This window comes from Carassius gibelio, chromosome A18, assembly GCF_023724105.1.
Source record: "Carassius gibelio isolate Cgi1373 ecotype wild population from Czech Republic chromosome A18, carGib1.2-hapl.c, whole genome shotgun sequence".
Lineage (NCBI taxonomy): Eukaryota > Metazoa > Chordata > Actinopteri > Cypriniformes > Cyprinidae > Carassius > Carassius gibelio.
Genome location: NC_068388.1, coordinates 5,496,250 through 5,518,999, shown reverse-complemented (window position 1 = coordinate 5,518,999; position 22,750 = coordinate 5,496,250). Strand labels below are relative to the sequence as shown.

At 36.9% G+C, this 22,750-nt stretch overlaps 3 protein-coding genes across 6 annotated transcripts in view; 1 reads left to right on the top strand and 2 right to left on the bottom strand.

Annotated features, from left to right (window-relative positions):
- LOC127933893 (protein-methionine sulfoxide oxidase mical3a) overlaps positions 1–6,988 on the bottom strand; it is an 84,675-nt gene extending 77,687 nt beyond the window's left edge. The window contains exon 1 of one of the 2 annotated variants that reach the window (XM_052530993.1): positions 6,831–6,988. The gene's annotated coding sequence lies outside the window, so the exon portion shown is untranslated. The remainder of the gene's footprint in view (positions 1–6,830) is intronic. The other variant, XM_052530969.1, reaches the window with a different exon arrangement.
- A 1,607-nt stretch (positions 6,989–8,595) lies between these two features.
- Positions 8,596–15,929, top strand: LOC127933894 (RNA-binding protein 28-like). Its single transcript, XM_052531000.1, has 19 exons — positions 8,596–8,999; positions 9,497–9,664; positions 9,745–9,863; positions 9,966–10,041; positions 10,161–10,253; positions 10,456–10,527; positions 10,647–10,725; positions 10,810–11,018; positions 11,256–11,322; positions 11,479–11,588; positions 11,678–11,754; positions 11,847–11,982; positions 12,112–12,176; positions 12,635–12,790; positions 13,378–13,527; positions 14,135–14,209; positions 14,325–14,560; positions 14,646–14,763; positions 15,316–15,929. Exons 1-19 carry the CDS (start codon positions 8,882–8,884, stop codon positions 15,463–15,465), a joined length of 2,274 nt encoding a protein of 757 aa, XP_052386960.1. The 5' UTR covers positions 8,596–8,881; the 3' UTR covers positions 15,466–15,929.
- Positions 15,930–16,335: 406 nt separating this feature from the next.
- Positions 16,336–19,651, bottom strand: LOC127933895 (uncharacterized). Of its 3 annotated transcripts, none has more exons than XM_052531004.1 (3): positions 18,790–19,651; positions 17,537–17,733; positions 16,336–17,447 (listed from the first exon to the last, which is right to left on the bottom strand). In XM_052531004.1, exons 2-3 carry the CDS (start codon positions 17,681–17,683, stop codon positions 17,079–17,081), a joined length of 516 nt encoding a protein of 171 aa, XP_052386964.1. In that variant the 5' UTR covers positions 17,684–17,733; positions 18,790–19,651; the 3' UTR covers positions 16,336–17,078. The 3 variants fall into 3 exon arrangements, with proteins under 3 accessions (XP_052386964.1, XP_052386962.1, XP_052386961.1); XM_052531002.1 differs by lacking the exon at positions 18,790–19,651 and having other exon boundaries at positions 16,336–16,866; positions 17,155–17,447; positions 17,537–18,777; XM_052531001.1 differs by lacking the exon at positions 18,790–19,651 and having other exon boundaries at positions 17,537–18,774.
- Positions 19,652–22,750: the final 3,099 nt, after the last annotated feature.

Below are 22,750 nucleotides of genomic sequence, written 5' to 3'. Positions count from 1 at the left end.
ATCAAATATATATCACATCATCTATGAAGAGTGAAGGTCATCTACACACAAGCAATCTGGTTTGTCTCTAAATTATTTATTTTATTCAGACAGTCAGAAATGGAATCTGCCAAATAAAAAGTTAATCTTAACCCAGAGCACCCACTGAGAGAGCAGAACAGATCATCTTTCTTATTTGAGCAATCATGGATTAAAGAAGGGATTTTTTTAGTTATTGGATGTTACAGTAATCCAATTAGAATATTTGTAAAGATCCCATGAATGCTCAGTGTTGAATCAGTGTTACATGTAATTTTCATGAAGCTATATTGCCTCAAGTATATGAGAGGACATCTTTCATTTGCATCCGTTATACTGTATAATGACAGACTTTTTTTTTTTAAAGCAAACATAAATTGTAGCATGCAACCCATCTGTAATGTGATACAATGTAGGGCGGCACCTTATTTTACTCATCAGGTATTTGTGGGATGTTGAAAGTGGAGTGATTTTTGCCAGAATAGGAGTTTGCTAAAAGCAAACAAATAAACAAACAACAACAAAACCTGCTTGTTTAACATGTTTAAGGAACTTACATGGTTGATGGCAACGGAAAACAAATGGCGGAGTGGTTTTTATACTGTACAAACTGTGTATTCTATGGCCCTACACCAACCCCAACCCTAAGCCTCACAGGAAACTTTGTGCATTTTTACTTTCTCAAAAAAAAAAAAAAAAACTCATTCTTTATGACTTATAAGCGTTTTGAAAAATGGGGACATCTTTTATGTCCTCATAAGTCACCCACTCCTTGTAATACCTGTGTCATAACCATGTCATTATACAGAGTTGTGTCCTGATATGAAAAAACAAGAGCACACCCACACACAAACACACACACACAGCTATATTGTTCATATAATGAATTTGACCCCATTAACTATCATTTTATTTAATAAATAAATAAATTACCATGACCTGCCTGCATGGCACCAATCATCCGTCCTCTGATCTTATTGTACGTTGCATGACTGCTGAAACTTACTGTAGCACGATACAATATGTAAAGATGTCTGGGTGGAGTGGCTCTGGTATCCAGACATGTATGTGGGTGGAGAGTGGAGATTGTGTATCTAGTCAAGCGAGGACCCTTCGTAATCATCTGTGTTTGCACTCCACCAAGGAATGTATTGCATAAAGCAGAAGTGCATACATGCATGCATACATAAGAGTAAGACTGGTTCGATAATGCAGAGAACACGCACATGTGAAATGTGAAATGTGATCTTGGGATTGGAGAACAACAAATTGGCTGCCTGTAGCTCCAGTCCTGCTCTTTCTGCTAAACCAATTACAAAACTCTTTCTAGTTGTTTTAAGATTCAAAATACCTTTCAGTACCTATGTTCTGTGGCCATGGATTTGCAGATGTTGTTTTTTTTCTCCTACAGATGACTTGAAGGACCTGTATATTATGGTACAATTATTATTAATATTATTTATATGTTTAACTACCACAGTATCTTATCTCCGATTTGTGCCCCACAAATTTGTGTTGATTGCGAGTAACGTCACATCCACATGTGTCTGAGAATGAAAGTGCATGACTGCAGCCAATCCCTATTGACTAAGGCACTCAGGATAATGATTTATGAGTTAATGGCCATGCATTAAGTAGAATGTAGTCATTAGCTTGTAAAGATTACAGGCTCAGAGTGTCAGACTTTGATCAAACTGAATGTTTTTGATTCAGTTAAGAGTCATTCATTTAATAAGACTACATTGTTGCTGATTTATACTTCTGATTGACTTAGAAGAACCAGCTCATGAAGAATCCTTCGTTTCTGAATCAGACTACACTGGTTGTGCTTCAGTGTTTTTGAATTACTAAAAAGAACCAGCTCACGAGTCGTTTGTTCTTAAACAGAACTACACTGGTTGCGGTGTTGTTTTTACCTCCTAGAAAACTCAACAGAAAGACTTTTTTTTTTTCATTATTTTGTAGTAGTGTCTTTTAAAGTACATGGTATACTAATTATACACTCCACTGAAATTTTTGTTTAAATTATTTATTAAAATAAATAAGAATTTTCAGTCCGAATTGCTAAATTTAGCAATGATATATCAAGGTATATAAATATAAATAAACGTACACTTTTATTTATGCAATTATAATGAACTGTCTCTCAAATATTTCCCTTTACGATACTAAATCCACCTTCACCCGACCTTATCTTAAGGTGATGTCAACATGACTCACTCCTCTCTGTTGTGTGCAAAAGCAGAGTCGAAGGTGTGTCAACGTCACAAAACTCCTGAGAGTCATTTTATGGAGGAAAGAAAGCACAGGCATTTAGTATATCATAACACTATGGGCTCACGTATGCTGTACACACAGAGTGAGTGCTGCTTTGTCCCGCCAGTGAATGAGGCCGACAGCACTGGGTCTGGAGTTGTTTTTGGCTGAGAAAGTGCCCACTGTCTAAGGCTTTCAATGGTGGAAGTAAGTTTCTGGCCTAAACTCACAACAGCTATCCAATGCCACTTGACTAAACACGGACAGAAACACAAGTCATGTGTGGTAATAAAAGGCAGTAAAAAGGTCGAAAAAAGTCACAAGCATTTTAGTGCTCCCTTATGTCTCTTATGCTCACCAAGATTGCCTTTATTTTATTGATAATTTTATCAACCAGTCTTCAGTGTCACATCATCCTTAAGAAATCTTTTAAATATGCTAAATGTGCTCAAGAAATAGCTTAGTTATTAAATAACTATTAAAATAGCTAGTTATTATTATAACAGTTAAAACAGTTGTGCTGTTTAATATTTTTGTGGAAACTGTTAATTTAGTTTAAATATTCTTTGATAAATTGAGTTCAAGAAGAACATTATTTATTTTTGAATATCTTTATAAAATATTTTATAAATAGTGACAGTGTAAACATCTATACTGTCAATGTTGATGCTTTTATGCATCCTTGCTGTATAAAAGTCTTCTCAATGGCTAAACGTGTCAAATAAAGCTAAAACGTCACACTGGCAGCAATGTTCAGCAACATAGAAAGCAGAAGTTATTCATTTTCTTTGAGGGTTGGCAATTTAATGCCGTCTGAATGTCCCTTTACATAACCAAGTACAAAAACAAACACTATTGATTGGGGATCGGGAACAGGGCTTACTCTGGATTGCATTAAACCACCGTAAACAAACATTCTGTCTACTTTAAGCCAGTCTAAATCTTTTCCACAGACGATCAGTTTACACTCTGAATTTTATTTTTATTTTTCTGATGCTCCAGACATCATCATAACCAGACAAAACCTTTCCAACCCAACGAGACTGAAAGACTTGGACCATATTAAACTGTCCCTCTCCAAAGCTGTCTGATTCAATTTCCTCAAAAACTTTATAATAGGGGTGAATCAGACTGATTTTGAGTCGGAGTTAAACTTCAAGTCACAATCCAGCCTGAAACCTGAGCATGCCCACAATTCATCAGGTTTATAATTTAATCCCATGATTATGGCCTTGTAATATGATAACAGCCCCAATCTGTTGCTTAATTCATAACGATTAGCTATAAGAGATGGCTTTGGTTTCTATCAAGCTCCTACAAGCTGCTTTTGAACCCAAGCACACTGCTACAGCTCTGGATAAATGGCTTCAGCCACAGAGACACAACCAAGCCAGTGATTCACAATCATTCCCTACAGACGAAAATGGCCCTGAATTGGGTCCATGTGGGCTGAAGGGGTTTGCACTGGCATCTGAAGCTGACCCACAGACAAAGGAATCGGCCTCATGGAATGATTAATGCTATTGGGTTGTGGAGGATACGGCCACAGATGGGGTTACAGCAGGGTAATTGGGGGGTTTGTGAGAATGAGTGCTGACGCAAAGAAAGGTCTGTAGGCAAGGAAAGAATATGTCTGTCTGGTTAGTGCAGGGATGAAGGAGAAATATGAATGGTCCACGTCAACAGGCAATCTGAAAAAGCAGCCTTACAGAGTTAAGTCCCATCTGTGTTGACAATCAAAAGATAAATCTGAAAACGGCAGTGTCACACACAGCACAACAGAAACAAATGGAATGAAACTGTTCTCTTTATTGGCTATAACTTATAACATTTATAATTATAATTTATATAACATGTAACTTACATTAGATAGATTACATTACAAAGTGTCATTAATTCAGGAATCAGACTATATAGGTTGCACTGTATGTTTTTGAATCACTAAAAGAACCACCTCATAAGAGTCATTTGTTTAGAAACGAGAGTACATTTTTGCTGATTTGTGCTTTCGATTGGCTAAATTTTTTTTTTTTAAACGCTCATGAAAAAACTGATAATTTCTTCAGTAATCAGACTACACTGGTTGCACTGTATGTTTTTGATTTACTAAATAAAACAAGCTCAAAAGAATAATTTGCTCCAGAATCAGACACCGGGTGCACTGTTTGTTTTTGAATCACCAAAAGAGCCAGTCATTTGTTTGGGAATCAGAGAACATTGTTTCTGATTTCTGCTTTTGATTGACTTTAAAAACCAGCTCATGAACAATCATTAGTTTGTGAATCACTCTACACTGGTTACACTGTATGTTTTGGATTCACTAAAAAGAACCAGCTCATATGACCTGATATATATATATATATAACAGGGGCAGCAAACTCACATTCACAATTTTTTCTACGGCCCTGAAAATTCAAGCGGTGCAGGAAACATAAATGGATAGAACATAGTGTTTATTCTCAAACATGATTATGTCTTTGACGTTGTTCAATAACAACTTGATGTTTCTATATACTCACAAAAACCTTCACTTTTCCATCTCGTTTTGATCTTGACACCGGCCATTTAAAGGATCAAGCATGCGGCTTCTGGGAATGCGGGTCATTCGGTTTAGGACAATATTCTTTCCTATCATCCACAGTGATTTCACATTATAGAAAGTTGTCATTATAGCAAGTTGTGAGTTGTTAATGATGCTAAGAGCATATGCAGATTTATGTTGGATGACCCATAAGACGCCTGTGTAAACATCCACCCTCCCTCTAATGTCTTACACCCCCCACTGAGACCCTCCATATGGTCTGTGTCCCAGGAAACGCCCACACAATAATGAACAACCATCAAGGTATTATGAGACTATGGGAGTGAATTAATGACTTATTTTCTGTGTCTCATATGTTTTCTTTGGTATAAATGGTTTGGCAGCTGCATGTCCCCTCTTTGTAATGATTTGTGATGATTACACACACACACACACACACACTGTATCTCATGAGGCTCATAATAGTGTACATCAGTCAAGATGCTATCACCATTTTTGTGTCTTAATTTAAAACAGTGTATAAATAATCTACATTTCATTGTAGTCATAAACAACTATCTGACGCACATGTGTCCCTCAGATGTGTTCATTATGCAATACTGTAGACATGATTGTTCTTCAGCCAGGGCATTACAGCACAGCTGTCATTAAGAGAGACAGCACTGATGCTCACATCACCAGTATTGTAAGTCATTGCACCCGTGACCCACATTCAATACAAACAATAAGTTGTCAATCAAACACTAGGGCAATTTAATTCATTTTACTATAAATACATAGTAGAATGCATTACAAAACATTATTAAATAAGGAACTATAAAACCTTTTTGTAACTAACCATATTTCTATAAATAACTATAAAATGAATTTCACTATTATATATTACATTAGCATTATAAAGGCCCTCATCTACCCATTTTCCATACATAAAGTACAGATAAAGTAACTAGGGCAGCTTAGTAAGCATTTTCTGTCTAACAACAGTGGCAGCAAAAATGCTCTGCTGTGGTGGGTTGATTCAGTCAGTGAAAAGAAATCATTTGTATTCATCAGTCCCTCATCACATGAGTCTGAACTCTCCCACTCAACACACTGCCAGCGTGGGTTCATACAATATCCCACTGTCCACTGTCCCACTTTGCTGACCTCTGACAAGGTCATTCGGTAACACTGCCTTAGCCTGCATTCAGAAGATAGATAGATAGATAGATAGATAGGCTCCATATGAGTGTGTGTTCATTGTGTTTTTTCTCTGTGTTTAGTGCTGTTGTGTTTGGCTCTGCAATGCGCCGTCCTGTCATTCAAATCAGTGCAAGAAAAATATCTTTCATAACTTCCCCTCCTACAACCTTATTTTAAAGCACCACCAGAGAGAGAGAGAGAAATGTATGACCCATTTACAGAATCTGCGTCAACACCAGGAACATGACAGTATCCTGCTGTGATCATAAATGCACCTCACTATTACATGAATCTATAGTCAAAGAAAACATGACATTTTTTTTGTTTTCTTTTGCATATGTTCATGTTCAAAAGGTTTCTATCCAATTGTAGGGTTTTTTTAAAAAAAAACCTAAACCTGTTTTGCCAACATTGCAGTTTTATCTGATTTTGTTTGCATTACACCAAAACGTTACAGTAATGTTTTAAGGCTAATTAAAGAAAACCGGTCATTTTCAGTATATTTTTGCAACATATTATTCTGGTTATACTGTAAAAACTTTTTGTGACAGTTCAACCTCAGTCTTCTCTAAACACCAACTGCACCTGGACCATGATGACTTGATTTGGTCTTTCTCATCACAATCTAAAAAGCATATGATATCAATATGAACTGCAAACATTAGGTGGATGCCCCCACATGGAGGAGAGGATCTCGATTTAAACAGATGAAATACAATAACCCAATCCACAGCATTACCACTGTGTCATTTGTGGCCTTTCAGATTCCAAATAAATAATGCACACTGTCTATATGCAAACTGTATGATAAGAAAATTGTGCTGATACTTACAGAAGGATGTGTCCAAAGTGCTAAAGCAAAGAAAACAGAAACACACTCATCATACAGGGTGATGTAAGATCCTTTCTGCTGGGCACTTGTGTAACTGTCCCGGAGCCAGTCTCTGCTATCCCACTGTTGTCTCTCTGTCTCTCTCACTCTCTTTAATTCCTGTGACACATGAACGTTTGCTCTGCCGGTGAGCTCTCTCTCACACTATACTCACATCTTGGTAACTGTCCTTCGGAGGAAGATTAACTCACACTTTGGTCTAAGACACTTACCAGACGGGATTACTGGAAAGGGTGACAAAGGAGAACCAGAGGACAAAGCATGATGTCTGTCTGATGATCAGGTATACCATCAAGAGCAAAATCAAGATATCTGAAAATCATCACTTTCATTTTGAGCTAAATAATGGTGTATCTGTGTTTAGTCAAACATTTTGACTTGGTCATGTCTGAAACAATTAACCAATGCGTACTAATCTTGCAGAAAATTCCAAGATTTCTACTTCAGAACATACTTACATTTTAGCCTGTGCCATACTGTCATTGAGCAAAGCTTAATGGAAATAGAATACTATATCAGCCACTTCATATTTGAACTAAACAATAGCTGTACAATACAAAGTTATTTAAACATTTACAAAAATGATTTTTACATTTATATATTAAGATTTTATATTTTAAATTATTATTATAATTATTTATTATTTATTATTACTGATTACTTTTTTTTCCTTTTGACTTTTTAATGCATTCTACAATGTGCAAAATCATGCCAATAAGATATTATACAATTGAGTGGATGGTGTCGCCCTCTAGTGACCAAGAGCAGAAAGACACTGAAATACTCCAAATATTTGATGATAAAAGCTTATTATTCTTTAAAATAGAACTTGTTTCTGTGACGCATCACTGAATTTTCAGCATCATTACTCTAGTCTTCAGTGTCACAGGATCCTTCAGAAATCATTCTAATATGCTGATTTATTATCAGTGTTGAAACTGTTTTGCTGCTTAATATTTTTTTAGAAACCTGTGTTCCATAAATAAAATCAAATAAATGAAAAGAACAGGATTTATTCAAAATATAAATAATTTCTAACAATATATATTTTTATCAATTTAACTTCTTAATCCTTGCTGAATAAAAGTATGATAAAAGTAAAAAAAAAAATAAAAAATAAAAAAATACAATAAAAATAAAAAAATTTCACAGGTCCCAAAAAATATTAGCCAGCACAACTGTTTTCAGCACTGATAATAAATCAGCATATTAAATTGATTTCTGAAGATCATTCGACACTGAAGACTGATGCTGAAAATTCAGCTTTGCTTCACATGAATAAATTACATTTTAAAGTATAAAATGGTAATGTTAAATTGCAATAATTGGCTATTTCACAAAATTATAAATGCAGCCTTGGTGAGCATAAGAATTTTCTTTAAAAAACGGACTTTTGAAAAAGCAGTGTTTAGGTTATATATAGGTTATAGGCAATCTCATGAACAGTTAAATGTTCTCCTATTGTGCAATCAAAATATGTGCAATAACCTTATCACCCTACATCCTAGTAGCCAACATCCCTGCAACTTTTTTTCTAATACTATTTATACTATATGAATAGAATAAAAAAAAAATGTTGTAGGGATGTTGGCTAATAGGATGAAGGGTGATAAATAGTTACAGTACAAGCATGCGAGTCGTTTGGACTACTTTATGGCGATTGTGTGTCCTGTTTGGGCGGCACTTGAAAAAGACCTAACCCCGACATACTTCTCCAGACCAGCAGGTGTCAGTGGTGTTCTTCAGCGCGCAGTGCAACACAAACAGAGAATCTCCAGCATGACAACTTCCTGTGGAGCAGAAACACGCGAGAAACCCTGGAGAAAACGTGTCTTATTACTACTTCACTGTTTACAGGCTTTCATATGACAAGATCTTTAATGTTATCACGACGTGTATATAACAATATTTGCCATAGTCTGTAACGAACAGTGCTGTTTTAGAGACGTTTGCTGGCTGTGAAGAACAGTCGAGCTGAACTCGTGTTGAAAATGCCTGCAGTCACTCTATTTGTCAGGAGATTACCTGCAACAGCCACCAACGAACAGCTGACTGAGGTATTCTCAGAAATAGGACCGCTGAAGAATTGCTTTGTTGTCAGGGACAGAGGTAAGAGTTAACCATTTTAACCATTACATTTTAAAATGACCCCTCTCTCTCTCTCTCTCTCTTTCTCACACTCACTCACTCTCTCTCTCTCTCTTTTAAGTTCAGTTAAGCTTTATTAAAATGACTGTGTAGCCCAGTTTTGCCAAAGCATTAACATATGTATAAATAATAATAATAACATATATTCAATAAAATCTATCTTTTTTGAATATTTTTATGTAAACTTTGATATATTTTTTTTCTATTCTTTGATAAATAGAAAGTTCAATGAACAGCGTTTATTTGAAATATTTTGGAACATTATAAATGCCTTTGTCTTTTTGGATCAAGTTAATGCTAACTTTTGTATTTTAGGGTACATCAGCTATTTTTGGACTCATCAATTTCAAGGAAAAAAAATAAAAAATAAGAATGTAACTTTGTAAAATTAAATGTATAGGTCTGCATTTCCTGCGGTCTCTAGGTTTGAAAGAAACATTAATGTGTGTTGTTTGCAGAGACCGAAAAATGTCGTGGCTTTGGGTACGTTACATTCTCAATGGAAGAAGATGCTCAGCGGGCCATTAAAGAAGTCAAAGTGTATGAAGGCGAGAAGATATTTGTAACTGTGGCCAAGAAGAAGCCAGATAATAAGAAAAAGAAGAAGAAAGTGAAACCAGAAGAAGGTTAGATGCTTTTATTTTTTATTCATAGATTATTCACTCTTTTGTTGTCTGCAAGAAATTAGTCTGAACTGTTCATGCAGATTCAGAAGATACAAAGAAACCTGAGGAACCAACAGAAAGCAAAATCCCTCCAAAGAGTACAGGCGTAAAGAAGATCAAACTGAAAGCTCGACTGATCATCAGAAATCTCAGTTTTAAGGCAAGTCAAGTAAATACTGTTGTTGTATAAAGGACACATGTGTAGTTTTGACTTTTGACATTGTGTGATATTGGCTCTTGCACTGATTTGGTTTATGTGCAGTGTGAAGAAGATGATTTGAGACAGATCTTCTCCAAGTTTGGAACAGTGATTGAGGCCAAGATTCCCTTAAAACCAGGTAAATGTTTGACCAACAAATGCATCGGACCGTTTATAAGCATCTCTTAAGTTCTTGTTTTACACGATGATTTTTCATACGGCCGTCCACCCTATTTTCATGGCATCATGTTTGTGCAGATGGGAAGAAGCGAGGTTTTGCATTTGTGCAGTTTAAGAACATGGCAGAAGCTGGAAAAGCTCTGGCTGCGATGAACCTGAAGGAGATCAAAGGTGAGTCTTCCCTTAAAACTGAAGACCATCACAGAAATCAATTACGTTTTAAAACGTATTCAAATAGAAAACAGAGTTTTTTTTTAAATTGTAATAATATTTCATAATACTACTGTTCTACCATATATAAAAATCTTAATTAATGAAACTTCTAGTTTCACTTTTTTACCATCATAAAATGTGTTTTATTTCCTTCTCACAGACAGACAGGTGGCTGTGGACTGGGCCATTGCAAAAGACAAGTATCTCGCCACCCAGTCAGCTGGAGCGGCTGGTAATGTGGATTTTCATGTGATCTCCATCAGCAGCATTCATTTATGTGGATGTTCTTGTAAAAAGCTTTGAAAGTGCATCTACCGTCTAGGTTTTGATGTGTATCTGGATATCTTGCAGGATCTGGCAAAGAAGAGAAAGTGGATTTGAATTCTAAAGGTGCAGGCGCTGATGGGAATGAAAAAGAGGCAGAGAAAAAGTAAGTACGGGAAGTGTTAAAGATCTGATGATGTGTGTGAAGGTGATTTCCTTGAATTTAACGTAAGGTCTGTCTTGTGTTAAGGCCCACGAAACAGGAAGAAAAGGATGACTCCGAGTCAGAAGAAGAAGAGGCATCTGAGGATGATGATGAAGCCGATAATAGTGAAGAGGAAGGGGACTCTGAATCTCAGCAGACAGACAGTGAAGCCAGTGAAGCCAGTGAATCTGAGGACGATGATGATGATGATGATGATGACGATGACGATGATGATGACGACACTGAGGGAAAAAGTAATTGTATTATTCTTTTATTTATATCAATGTTATTTAGTAAGCATGATAAACCTTATCGTGTTGTTTTAGTATGTTTGAATGTATTATAACTTGTATGTATTATAGTTTTAATTTATATTTAGAATGGGTTTGTACACATTTTGTTCTCACTTTAATTTAAAGGTTTTACAAATATGCAAATTTTATGCAATTTTTTTAATGTCTGTAAATGACTCTGTAAATCTCTCTTCTCAGCTCCTCCAAAGAAGAAGAGAGACCCTCTTCCAACAGATGTGAATGAGGGAAGAACCATCTTCATCAGGTGAGAATCATATAAATAATTAAATAAGGAACTCGTCTTTTTTTTTTTACAGTTAGTTCAACATTTTGCCTGTAACTAAGCAGCAGCCCTGTCTATAAGCAGTTGTTTTAAAAAGGAGTTCATGTTTTTATTGTCATTTTGGGTTAATGTTATCAGAAATCTGGCCTTTGACACAGAAGAAGAGGGTTTGGAAGAAGTGTTGTTGCAGTTTGGTGAGCTAAAATACGTCCGTGTGGTGATGAACGCAGACACAGGATGTTCAAAAGGTAGTTTCAGTCAGCTAAATACTGGCCTTTATGCAATCAGAGTTCGTTCTTCAAAGTAATTCTCTCTTTTTTCATGACTGTCTGTTTAGGTTGTGCTTTTGCTCAGTTCAAAAGTAAAGAAGCGGCAGAGAAATGCATCGCTGCTGCTGCTCAAGATGAAAAAGACGTGAGTCCACTGTCCAGCAGCTCTAGAAAGAATTGTACCGTATTATACAAGTAAACACAGGATTATTGTGCTGACATGTACGTGCATTTCAGTTTGGTGGCATTAGAGTTGATGGCAGGAGGCTGAACATTTTGCCTGCCGTGAACAGAGATGATGCCGCCAAATTCAAAGACAAGAAAGTGAAAACTCACACAGGCTCCAGGAACCTTTACCTCGCCAGAGAGGGCTGTGAGTAAAGCCAGTCACAAAACACTGCCAAGTCAGCTGAGCAGTAACAGAGCTTACACTGTTTTAGCCAATAGCAATGAAGCGTACATGTGCATCTAGATGAACTTGTTACCTCTTGAACCTTTCCAGTGATTCGTCCTGGATCCAAGGCTGCTGAGGGAGTTTCAGAAGCTGATTTGGCCAAGAGGACAAGAGTGAGTATGGAGAGGGTGACGGGCATCCTTTACTTATTAGCTCATGGATTTGATTGACCAGTATTTTATATTTTTATATATATATATATATATATATATATATATATATATATATATATATATATATATATATATATATATATATATTTATATATATATATATATATATATTTATATATATATATTTATATATATATATTTATATATATATATTTATATATATATATATATATATATTTATATATATATATATTTATATATATATCCTCACACACTACTTTAATTTCTTTAATTGTATTTATGTGGATTATTTAACTTATTACACAATTTTAGTTAAAGTAATTTTGTCAATTAATGTGTTTTATATTAGCTTAGTAAATTTTTTTGGTGCTTTATAATGATGCCAGGTGTAAAGGAGGGCAAAGTTTAACATGTTCTTTGTTTGTTTGTGTTGTCAGTTTGAGGAGCTGAAGAGGGCTAAGTTAAAGGACATTAGTATTTATGTGTCTAAAACACGGCTGTGTGTTCATAACCTGCCTAAGAGTGTCGATCAACAGAAACTTCAGAAGCTGTGCCTTTCTGCTGTCAGTGGTAAAGGGGTCCGCATTACTGAGGTAACCCACTAAACACACACTTAATCTGCAGAAAGTAGTGCTCTTCTCTTCCAAATGCTGTAACCAACTAATAGCAAACCAAAATTTAAAAGACAGTTGATTTAAAAATAAATATATAAAGTAGGATTCTCACAGTTCTTCCTAGTAACACTAGAGGGCAGGACTATGTTATCTGGGGATGATCAGGAGGTGTCACACTATACAGTAGTTTTATTAATTGGTCATTTAGCTTTACATCACCTTTAACTGCATAACGTACAACAGTGCTTTTGATAGCATAAACTAATTATGGTCATATATAACAAGACTTAAAGTCTTTGCATACAAAAGTCCGAAATTTTTGCATGCATTTTTCCGTCTTCATATCAAAATGCATGCGATGCATACGGATTCCAAAATGCAGAAAACCAAACCTGATCCGAATTTTTTTTTTTTTATGTTGGACGAAAGTTTCGGAGGCAGTGTGTAAACATGATTGACACAATGTGAGGTCGTAATTATTTTTCAACATGTGAAAATTTCAGACTTACTGTGCAAAGACCTTACTCTTCCTGATTGTCTCTTTCGCTGTGTATATGTACCTACAGTGTCGTGTGATGTACGACAAGAAGCCTGTTCGTGGTCAGGTGATCGGCAAGTCTCTAGGATACGGCTTTGTGGAGTTTAAAGAGCATGAACATGCTCTACAAACCCTACGTCACCTTAACAACAACCCAGACATCTTTGGACCCCAAAAGGTAGACCACCTTAAATTAGTTGTTGTTTAAATCCCAAAATGAGGCCTTATTTGAACATTTATTCTCTCTGTTTGCTTAGAGCATTGGTAAAAGAAAAGGGATATTTGATAACATGTTTGTTGTTCTATAAAGTTGAATTATTCCTATAAAGACAACTAGACCACCGAGGCGACTGTTTTAATTCCTAGAAGTATGTTCAGTGTCATTGCATTAGGGAACGGTATTAGAAGATACTAGCTTTCGCTTGCTGGTGTGGAAACACACTTTGAGGTCCTTTTATTAAAGGCTTTAGTGCCAGCTTTACAGTGTTTACAGAAGAGGACAAAGGAACGCACTCGAGCAAATCATGCCACGTCTGTGTCTGTCAATCCTTCCACACATCATATAAACACTCATTTATTTGACGCTCAGTGGAATGTGTTTTGGTCTGTATTGAATTGAACTTCTCAAAAACAAGATGAATCGTTCTATTCCCAAGAGTCATGGCTGTTTCACTTAATATAAATTAGAAAAAGATTCAGCATTGAGCAACATCTGGAGATTGTGAAAGACCCAGTGGTGAAGTATTAATGTTTGACGGTGTCATTTCCTGTGTTGTTCCCGTCAGAGACCCATAGTGGAGTTCTCTCTGGAGGATGAAAGGAAGCTGAAACTTAAAGCCATTCGTTTGGAAAACAGCAAGGTGAGGCTCAGCTGCATCTCAGCTCCCTGTCAATGTAACGTTTTGGAAATGTCAGAATTAAATAGAATTAAATTAAAATTTCAAAATAAAATGTCCTTGATGTCTTTTTCCATAGAAGCAACTCAAAAAAGGCAGTAGCCAAAAAGGAGAGGAGCCACCGCAGCAGCATTCAGAGAAGAAGAAAGGACCCTTGAGGAAAGAAAATGCAGCTAATGTTGTTAAACAGAAGGACCAAGGAAGCCAGTACAGTGGCTTTATTACCAAACCAGAGGTGGAGCATGTAGAACTGAAGGATGGCAAAAAACGGCCCAAGGTTCTGCACATGCCTTCACACAGAGGCCCAAAGATCAGGTACTGCACAAGTGAAACAGAACTAGCATCATTGATTCATCAATAAAAAACTATAACATACAGTGACCCCTGCACTATTCCTCAGGAAACGCGATAAAGGGAAACAACCCATGGTACAACCCAAGAAACAGAGCAAAGGGCCCAGCAGGAAAGAGAGAAAGATGTCTACTTTCACTGAGAAATCCAACATTAGCAGGAAACAGGTAAGACAAAGAGATTATATAAATAGAATATTATATAAACAATATACTAAATAGAAATCTTATTATAATTATTATTATTAAAATTACGTTTTTCTAATATATAAAATATTTTATAATAATACATATATATTTATTACATTAATATGTTTTTCTATTAATATATTTAACAATTAAAATTGTAATAAAAATGTATTCCTGTGATGGCAAAGCTGAATTATGATCACTCTACAGCAGGGGGCTCCCACCCTGCCCCTGGAAAGCTACTGTCCAGCAGATTTCAGCTTCCAGCCCAGTCAAACACACCTGAACCAGCTAATCTAGGTGATCAGAGCTACTTGACCATTTCAGATGAGTGTGTTTTAGCATGGGTTGGAACTGAAGTCTGCAGGATGGTAGCTCTCCAGGAGCAGGTTTGGAGACCCCTGTCTTAGTGTTGCATGATTTATTTTTCTGAGGAAGAAATCTTGCGGTGATGAGTAGTATTAGGTGAATACTTTTTGGTTTTACCACCAGTTTAACCCATTGTTATATTTCTGTTGTAACTATTTAAAGGTAATTCCCCAGAATGGCAAACCTGCAAAAAGAAAGTTCCAGAACAGAGAGGATGTCCGCTTTGACACACTGGTCAACCAGTACAAAAAGAAACTGATGGGACCATCAAACACGAAGACTGCAGTCAAAAAGAGCAAATGGTTCATTTGAACATGTGAGCTTGAAAGAACATGTAAAAATGTTGAGAACCTTTCAGAGAAGGACTAAATTTAATACATTGAGTTTTTAAAAAATGAAAAAGTGAGTTTTTCTTTGTGATGCTGGTTTGTGGGGACGTCTCTTGATTATCAAGAGCTCAACGCCACGTTTCATGTGTCCTGCCGCTTTGGCACAGGGAGTTTTTTTTAACATTACCAAGTTAGATGTTTTGTAAACCGGATGATTGGTCAACTTTTGTCAATATGAACTTTGCCTACATAGCTTAGCTGTCGTTTTTTTTACTGCTTTTCTCAAACTTTGAAAGCAGGTGGACTTGTTTTAAATGCCAGCAGGCAATTCCTGTCATCCCATGTTAAATTCTGTAAAGCCCCTCGTTGATTAAGTCTGAAAAAAAAACAAAAAAGAACTTTTTTTTTATTTCTGTAGACAAAATAAATTATACCGATATCCAACAACAGATTGTGTTTTTTAATGACTAAAATGTCTGGATCAGGGTTGCTTATGGCCAATATGAATAATTTAGTCTCCACGAATAAGATGTGCACACAATTTCTGAACTGTTATTTGATGCAATATTTAAAATCCACCAAAAGATGCTTTCTGTTGAACAAGGCTTTAGATTTGACCTTACAAAAGCCAAAAGAACATGATATTCAACTGCAGATGTCAAAATTTAGATTTGATTTTGCTTATTATGTACAGTTAAGTCATAAGTTGTATGGTGAAAGAAAGCCTGTTGTTAATGGTTGTGTAAAAAAAAAAAAAATCCATTGCTGCATTTGTCCTATTGGATTTCACTGGGACATTATACAATGACCAACCATAAACGTGCAAATTGTGTTGGCAAAAACAGAGCCACAATAAATTGCAAAAGTGTCTATGTAACTTAGACATTTTGTTTATTGGTAAAATTTAATATATATATATAAAAGCATCAATACACAAAATACAAAACTAGTGCAAAGTGCATAGATTCATACTGTATAGGAAAATCTTTTTTTCTTCTCCCCCATACTCAAAAAAAAAAAAAAAAAAGGTACAAAAACTGCCACTGGAGCCGTACCCTTTCAAAAAGTACATGTGTACCTCATTTACCCCTTTAAAAAAGATACCCCTTTAGACTCGGGGTATCAAACTCAATTCCTGGTTTAGATTTAACCCTAATTAAACACACCTGATCCAACTAATCAAATTCTTCAGGGTTATTTGAAAACTACATGGTATGTGGGTTGGAACTAAACTCTGTAGGGCACTCGGCGAGTGTAAAATGCTGGTGTTGAGGCAAGAGGTAAAATGGGAACATGATTCCAGCTTCCAAGCAGAGTCTGACCTCGCTGCTTCTGGTAAACACAGTGACATCATTGAGCACGCTAAGCAAATGCTGATGTCATCCTGCAAACAGCATGAAGTATGACATGGCAACGCATGCAGGTATCAGATTGCTAGTGTTTACATGGCAAGGACAGATTGTTTGGCATGCCAGTGTTTTAAGCTTACACGTTTAACGTCAGGGAAGTTCGTACATATCAAAATGTGGCAAAATGCTGCTTTGGTCTATAAATATACAGGGTTTAAATAAATATAATAAATAACAATCATTCAAATTAGCAGCTTTTTAACTGGTCCAGATTAACTATCAGCTTTTGCATGAACTGTTTCAGTCTGTCTAAAGCCAAGTACCCAAGAGTAATGTGGTGGGTGGCGTTTTCCTCCAAGAATGCATCCAGTGACCTCCCATTAGCTGGCTCCTTGAGTATGCAATGCATAGATGTCGTTCTTTCCTTAAGGTAACCCAGAAGGGTGGACAAATCGCTGCGTATCTGGCTCACATGCCCCTTGGGCAGCCTTTGGAGAACCTTCTGGAAGATAGTTAGGGTGTCCATAATAGACCCAAGACCTTGGATGTGTCTATCAGCAGGAACCTCGGGGTAAAGTTCTGGATCCCCTATGAGGAGCTTTGGATATAGTTTCAACTGAGAGAGAAGACACAAATGAGCATGGCAATATGAATCATTATCAGTTTAATAGAACAGAAGACTTGCAAAAAAAATTAACCCATTACCTTCTCATTGTGATCTTTGATTCTGAGGATAATGGTGTCTGCCTGCAGTTTGACCATGTTTTTCAGCCTATCTGGATGAACGGGAATGCCATGAACCAGACTGAGCATGCCCAAAATGCATGGGTAGAGAAGAGCTGGAAAATACATGCTTCCTGTGTTGAGTTGTATTAATCTTTGCAACAGTGCAGCAAGACCTGCTGAAATAAAATAATGAGCATTATTTTGAATATCTGTTAACATGTTTCAATATATATGAAAGAAGTCTTGTATGCCCACCAAGGCTGAAAACTAATAATGGAGTAAAAACAGCAATCTTGTGAAATAATATTACAATTTGAAATAATTTTCTAATATATTTTTTTTACTTAATTTATTCCTGTGATTGAAAAGCTACATTTTCAGCAGGCAATATTCCAGTCACCAGTGTCACATGAGATCGAAATCATTTTCTAAAATACTGATTTGGCGCTCAAGAAATATATATTATTATTATCAATAGTTAAATATGAAATATTTAATACTAAATATTTTTATGGAAACCAAGTTTTTTTTTTTTTTTTTTTTTAAGATTATAATGAATTTACTAAATCTGCATCCTAAAACGCATTCTTCTACACTGGATTAAGAAATCATTTGTAGGAAAATTCTGTTATAAAAGGGTATTTTCTATCAAATGATAGAGTCCTGAAGCTGTTCCTTATCATTGAGCAATCCTGACTGGATGCTTCAGTTGATTTGGATTGTACAAGACACTTAATCTCTGATAGCAGCAAATAAAATTAAGACAAACTGTCCTATAAAATTACACAACATAACACAACACAAAAGTGGGTTCCTTGCACATGAAAGTACATCTCTAATGTGGAGTTGCCTGTAGCCCTCACAATGACCTCAGTGAACCCCAGGCCTCTTCAGTCTGTAACGTCAAGCAATTAAGCATTCAGCTATGTTCAGTCTCACTTCCAAATTAACTAAACAACGGCCTCTGTGCCAGAGTTGGGATTTCAATATCTAGTAAATTCCCCAAACAACATGTTGCCCTTGTATAATCAATGATTGCTTCATTCCAAAAGTCCTCTTTTTTTAATCCTTGTGTGGAATATTAAACTTATTTTCTTCACAATGTGAATGATACAAATAGCAATTTAAAGGCTATAAATGTAGAGTTAGATGATAAAATCATCAGTGCTCATAGGAATATCAGAGCTGCAGATAGTGTGAGAGTGGAGAGTGAGAGAGTGAAGGGAACTTACCTTTGAGATCTGAGGATTGTATGATGCTCAGGCTCCATGAGTGGTCAGGCTTATATAGCTGATAGCTGTTGACTCATGTGTGAATCACCTCAGCCTTTCAGTCCCTGCTTCTTCCAGTGCAGAAAAGCATGAGGGGGGACATCACCCCCGCTGGCACCTCAAGCACAACACAAACCCATCTCACGCACACATTTACTACAAACATTTGTCATTGTAATATGTACTAATCATGTGGAGCCTGTGGTGGGATTTGTTACAATTCACTATGGATCTGTAGCTTGTTAAACAAGAAGCCTGTCTTACAACAGAATTACTCCCATGTCATGTACTTGATGAGGAACTTGCCAAACTGAGTAAAACTATTTCACACCCACTTATTGAGCAGATCCAGATACAATACATAATGTGGGTATCCAGAAAATACTTGTATTTGTAGTATTATTAGTTTAAATAGTGGAATAAAGAGCAAATATGTTCTCTGCTGAAATTACCAGCATGAATTTCCTGCTGCCATTTTGCCAGTTGATGGTAGTTGAACAACATTGAAAGTCAGGGCCAGCCACTATGCTGTTTGTCTGGTGTGTGGTTTAATAAAGCAATGAATGCTGAACAGATGGAGAGGAGAATATCTAGGAAAAAATATACATATTCTAAAAATGCAAAGTTACAGTAATATAAATGAATCACAAAAGGTTCCAACCAACAGACTACTTCTGGTGCCAGTTACACTCTTTCAAAAAGAAGGTTCCCTTTCAAGGGAACTTTGAACTGTGTCCTCTAGGGGTCACTAGCGGGAACACCTCATTGAGACCCATGTCTGAAGTAGAGGTCTTCACCTTTGACCCGAGACCCGACCCGGGTCATCTATATGTTAAATGATCAGCCAGGTCCGGTCCGAATTTATTACTTTGGGTCCCGGGTCTGTTAAACATTGTGTGTAATACCCTTTCAATCGGAGTCATCAGACTCATAGAACACCCGGCAGTGATCAGACAAAGTGTTTTTTGTAACTTGCAACTTGTAAAATTAGGAAAAGAGAAGAGTGAACAAAAAAAAGCGATCTCTCTCTCTCTCTCTGCCGTTAGAAGCAGAGTGCGCAGACTCAGAGTTAAAGCAAGTGCATGCACGGGAATAATGCTTGCACACTTGACACACCTCATATTTAATATATTTCTAATCAGCAACAAGATCTGAGGTGAACTGTCACATGAATGTTTTCCATGACGCTCAAATTGCGTTAAAAAGCATATTTAAGGATATAGGTTGATCCAGCTAGCACGCATGTGCAGTCTCAAGCGTCATGTTTCTATGGCAACCAGTGAGGGACACAATGACTTTGATCGCCAAACCGCGCTTAACATTTTCTCCCATTTTTATAAAAATCTAAAAGAACCGTTTAATCTTAAAGTTTTAGTGGTCAGATTCAGACTCGATGCAGAGCAGAAAGCACAGAGATGATAGCAAATAAATAACATCAGCGGCCATGACACTGCACGAGCGATCGTTATTACAGTTCAAAAGGGCAAACAGTCAAATTTATTATGCAAGTTAACTCGAGTCAGAATGTACATGTGCACAGTTATTTTTGTCATCCAGGCAGTCAGGTACAAGGAAGAGAGACTACGGCTCCTTAAAGGTAAAATTTGTAAGATATTTGCAGTAAAATATCCAAAAACCACTAGGCTAGTGTTTAATATTTTGTCCAGCTGATTACTAACAATATATCTAATGTTTTCAACTAATTGTAATTAATGAGAAAATTCCCATTCTAAACAGTGACACGGGGCAGTGCAGTCACCTGTCAATGATGTTAGTTACCCTTTGTTACCACCTTTACTGACGTAGAAACCAACAGTGTCGTGGGCAAATGCGGATGTAGTGTCTAGCATCCAGCAAACCACTAGCTTGCTTCAAGCATTCCTTATTTACTACTTCTTACACGTTTTATGGTGGTATGCGCAAGGGTTTCTCAACTGTGCGCATACGTCATTGGAACCAGACGATAGGCTTAAATGTTTCCCCGCTTGTCTGTTACCACTTTCTAAAATCCACACTGTGGTAAGTTTGCAGACTAGTATTCTGTGTTCTTTTCTAAAATCCTATAGGGCCCTTTCTTGAGTTGGTAAAAGCCCTGTTTATCTTGGGCACCACACCACCTATGTATCTTCAGGATACCTATTTAAACAGGATGTTGCTACTAGGGATCTGTTGAGACAGTTCCTTCGGCAAGCTTATGTGAGAGTTAGCGGTAGCCCCTGTGTGATAGGCCAAGACTAAGTATGATGCTAGGCTCTTGGTCATATCCCCTTAAAGGAATCTATTCTTGATTCCAAGCCTTGAGCTCTACCCTGGGCCCAGGAGTTTGGGTATGTAGCCTAGCCCTTTGGCCATAAGGAATAATGCCACGGACAGCCATCTAACGTCCCATGGCCTGCACTCCACTCAGCATGGTGGTGTGGGTATACCGTTCCCCATAGTGACTCATAAAGGACGCCGTTCGAAGTTCCCTTGAAACGGAATGACTCAGGTTACTTATATAACCATGGTTTCCTGAGTAGGGAATGAGACACTCAATCCTCTAGCTTCCTGCTATGCTTTGGACGCAAGCTTCAGATGAAGAAGTGGATGACATGTTCTCCCATTGCCTATTTAAAATATATTCAAACCGGTAGTGACATCATGGGCTGTCGCTGGCCAACGTGTTGTTGGTGTTTTTCAATGTATGCTTCAGACACTGGTCACGATGAGGCATTTCTCCAGAAACCCTTAGAGGAAGCAGTGTCTCGTTGCCTACTAAAGGGACCATGGTAATAAAAGAAAAATAAAAGCACTTCAGAGAAGCAGTCTGCTGCATAAGTGAGAGGTCATTTCATGTTGCCAACTATGGTGTGGCAGTGAGATTTGCAGTGGGATGTATGTTCACATTAATGAAACTTCCTGTCCATTGTCATTTGGTTCGTTTACCGCTTATTTTACACAGCCAATTCACTTTTAATGAGCTTATCAGTAGATTCAGGTGTGTCAAGTAAGAGAAAAATCTGTTGGGTCTTCCAGGATCAGGTTTCATAAACATTACACTAATCTACAGTAGAGTATCGAGCAGTCGGATGGCCCAAATGTGGGTGGTCAGGTTGCTGTTACGGACAGGTCTTACGGTGTCTCCTGCAAGGGAGTTCACAGAGCCCCCATAATGAACACACTGTGACTGAGTTTTGCAAAGACACACCTACAGTTTTGGATTACTTCATGCAATGGAATGCCAAAATCAATTTAAAGAAGGATTAATAAAGTTTTGCTTCAAACTAGTTTAATTACTCACTGTCAGATATTTGAAATATAACCTCTAATCTCAAATGAACAACAGACAAGAACAGAAAATGTTATTGGTGATAGAATAATAGATCAAATAATAGAACCAGTCACTCTGACAGTCAGACAGATAGCGATGAACTTTGAATTGCCAAGTACTTAATTATTATTATTTTTTCAGAAATGTATTTATTACCTGTATTCACATAATTGTGGCCATGAGTGACGGGAGGAAGATTCAAAGATTTATTATATGAGTTGCTGGAATGTGAACATACTGCTGGGAAATGTCCTCACTAGTATGTATTATTTAACACAACATCCAGCAGCACAAAGCAAATCTCTGGAGGATCAGCCACATGCGTCCAGCTAAACCCGTGCAGCAGCATGTGCATTTAGCATTTCAGACTCTTGTTTTGCATTAGCATTATAATTAACCAGATGTCGCCTCACATCTGCTCTGTTGCACTAATTATTTTAAACCTGACACCTGGTTTCCACCATTCGCTATAAGAGTGATTCTTCATGCACTGCCAAAGTTACGGGAATCCAGGGAACAGGACCTCAGAGGAAATGTTTCCATTCCTGTAGTGTACACTATTTCTGGTATTTCAGGGGGTTTAACTGTACATATGTTTCTATTCCTGGAGCT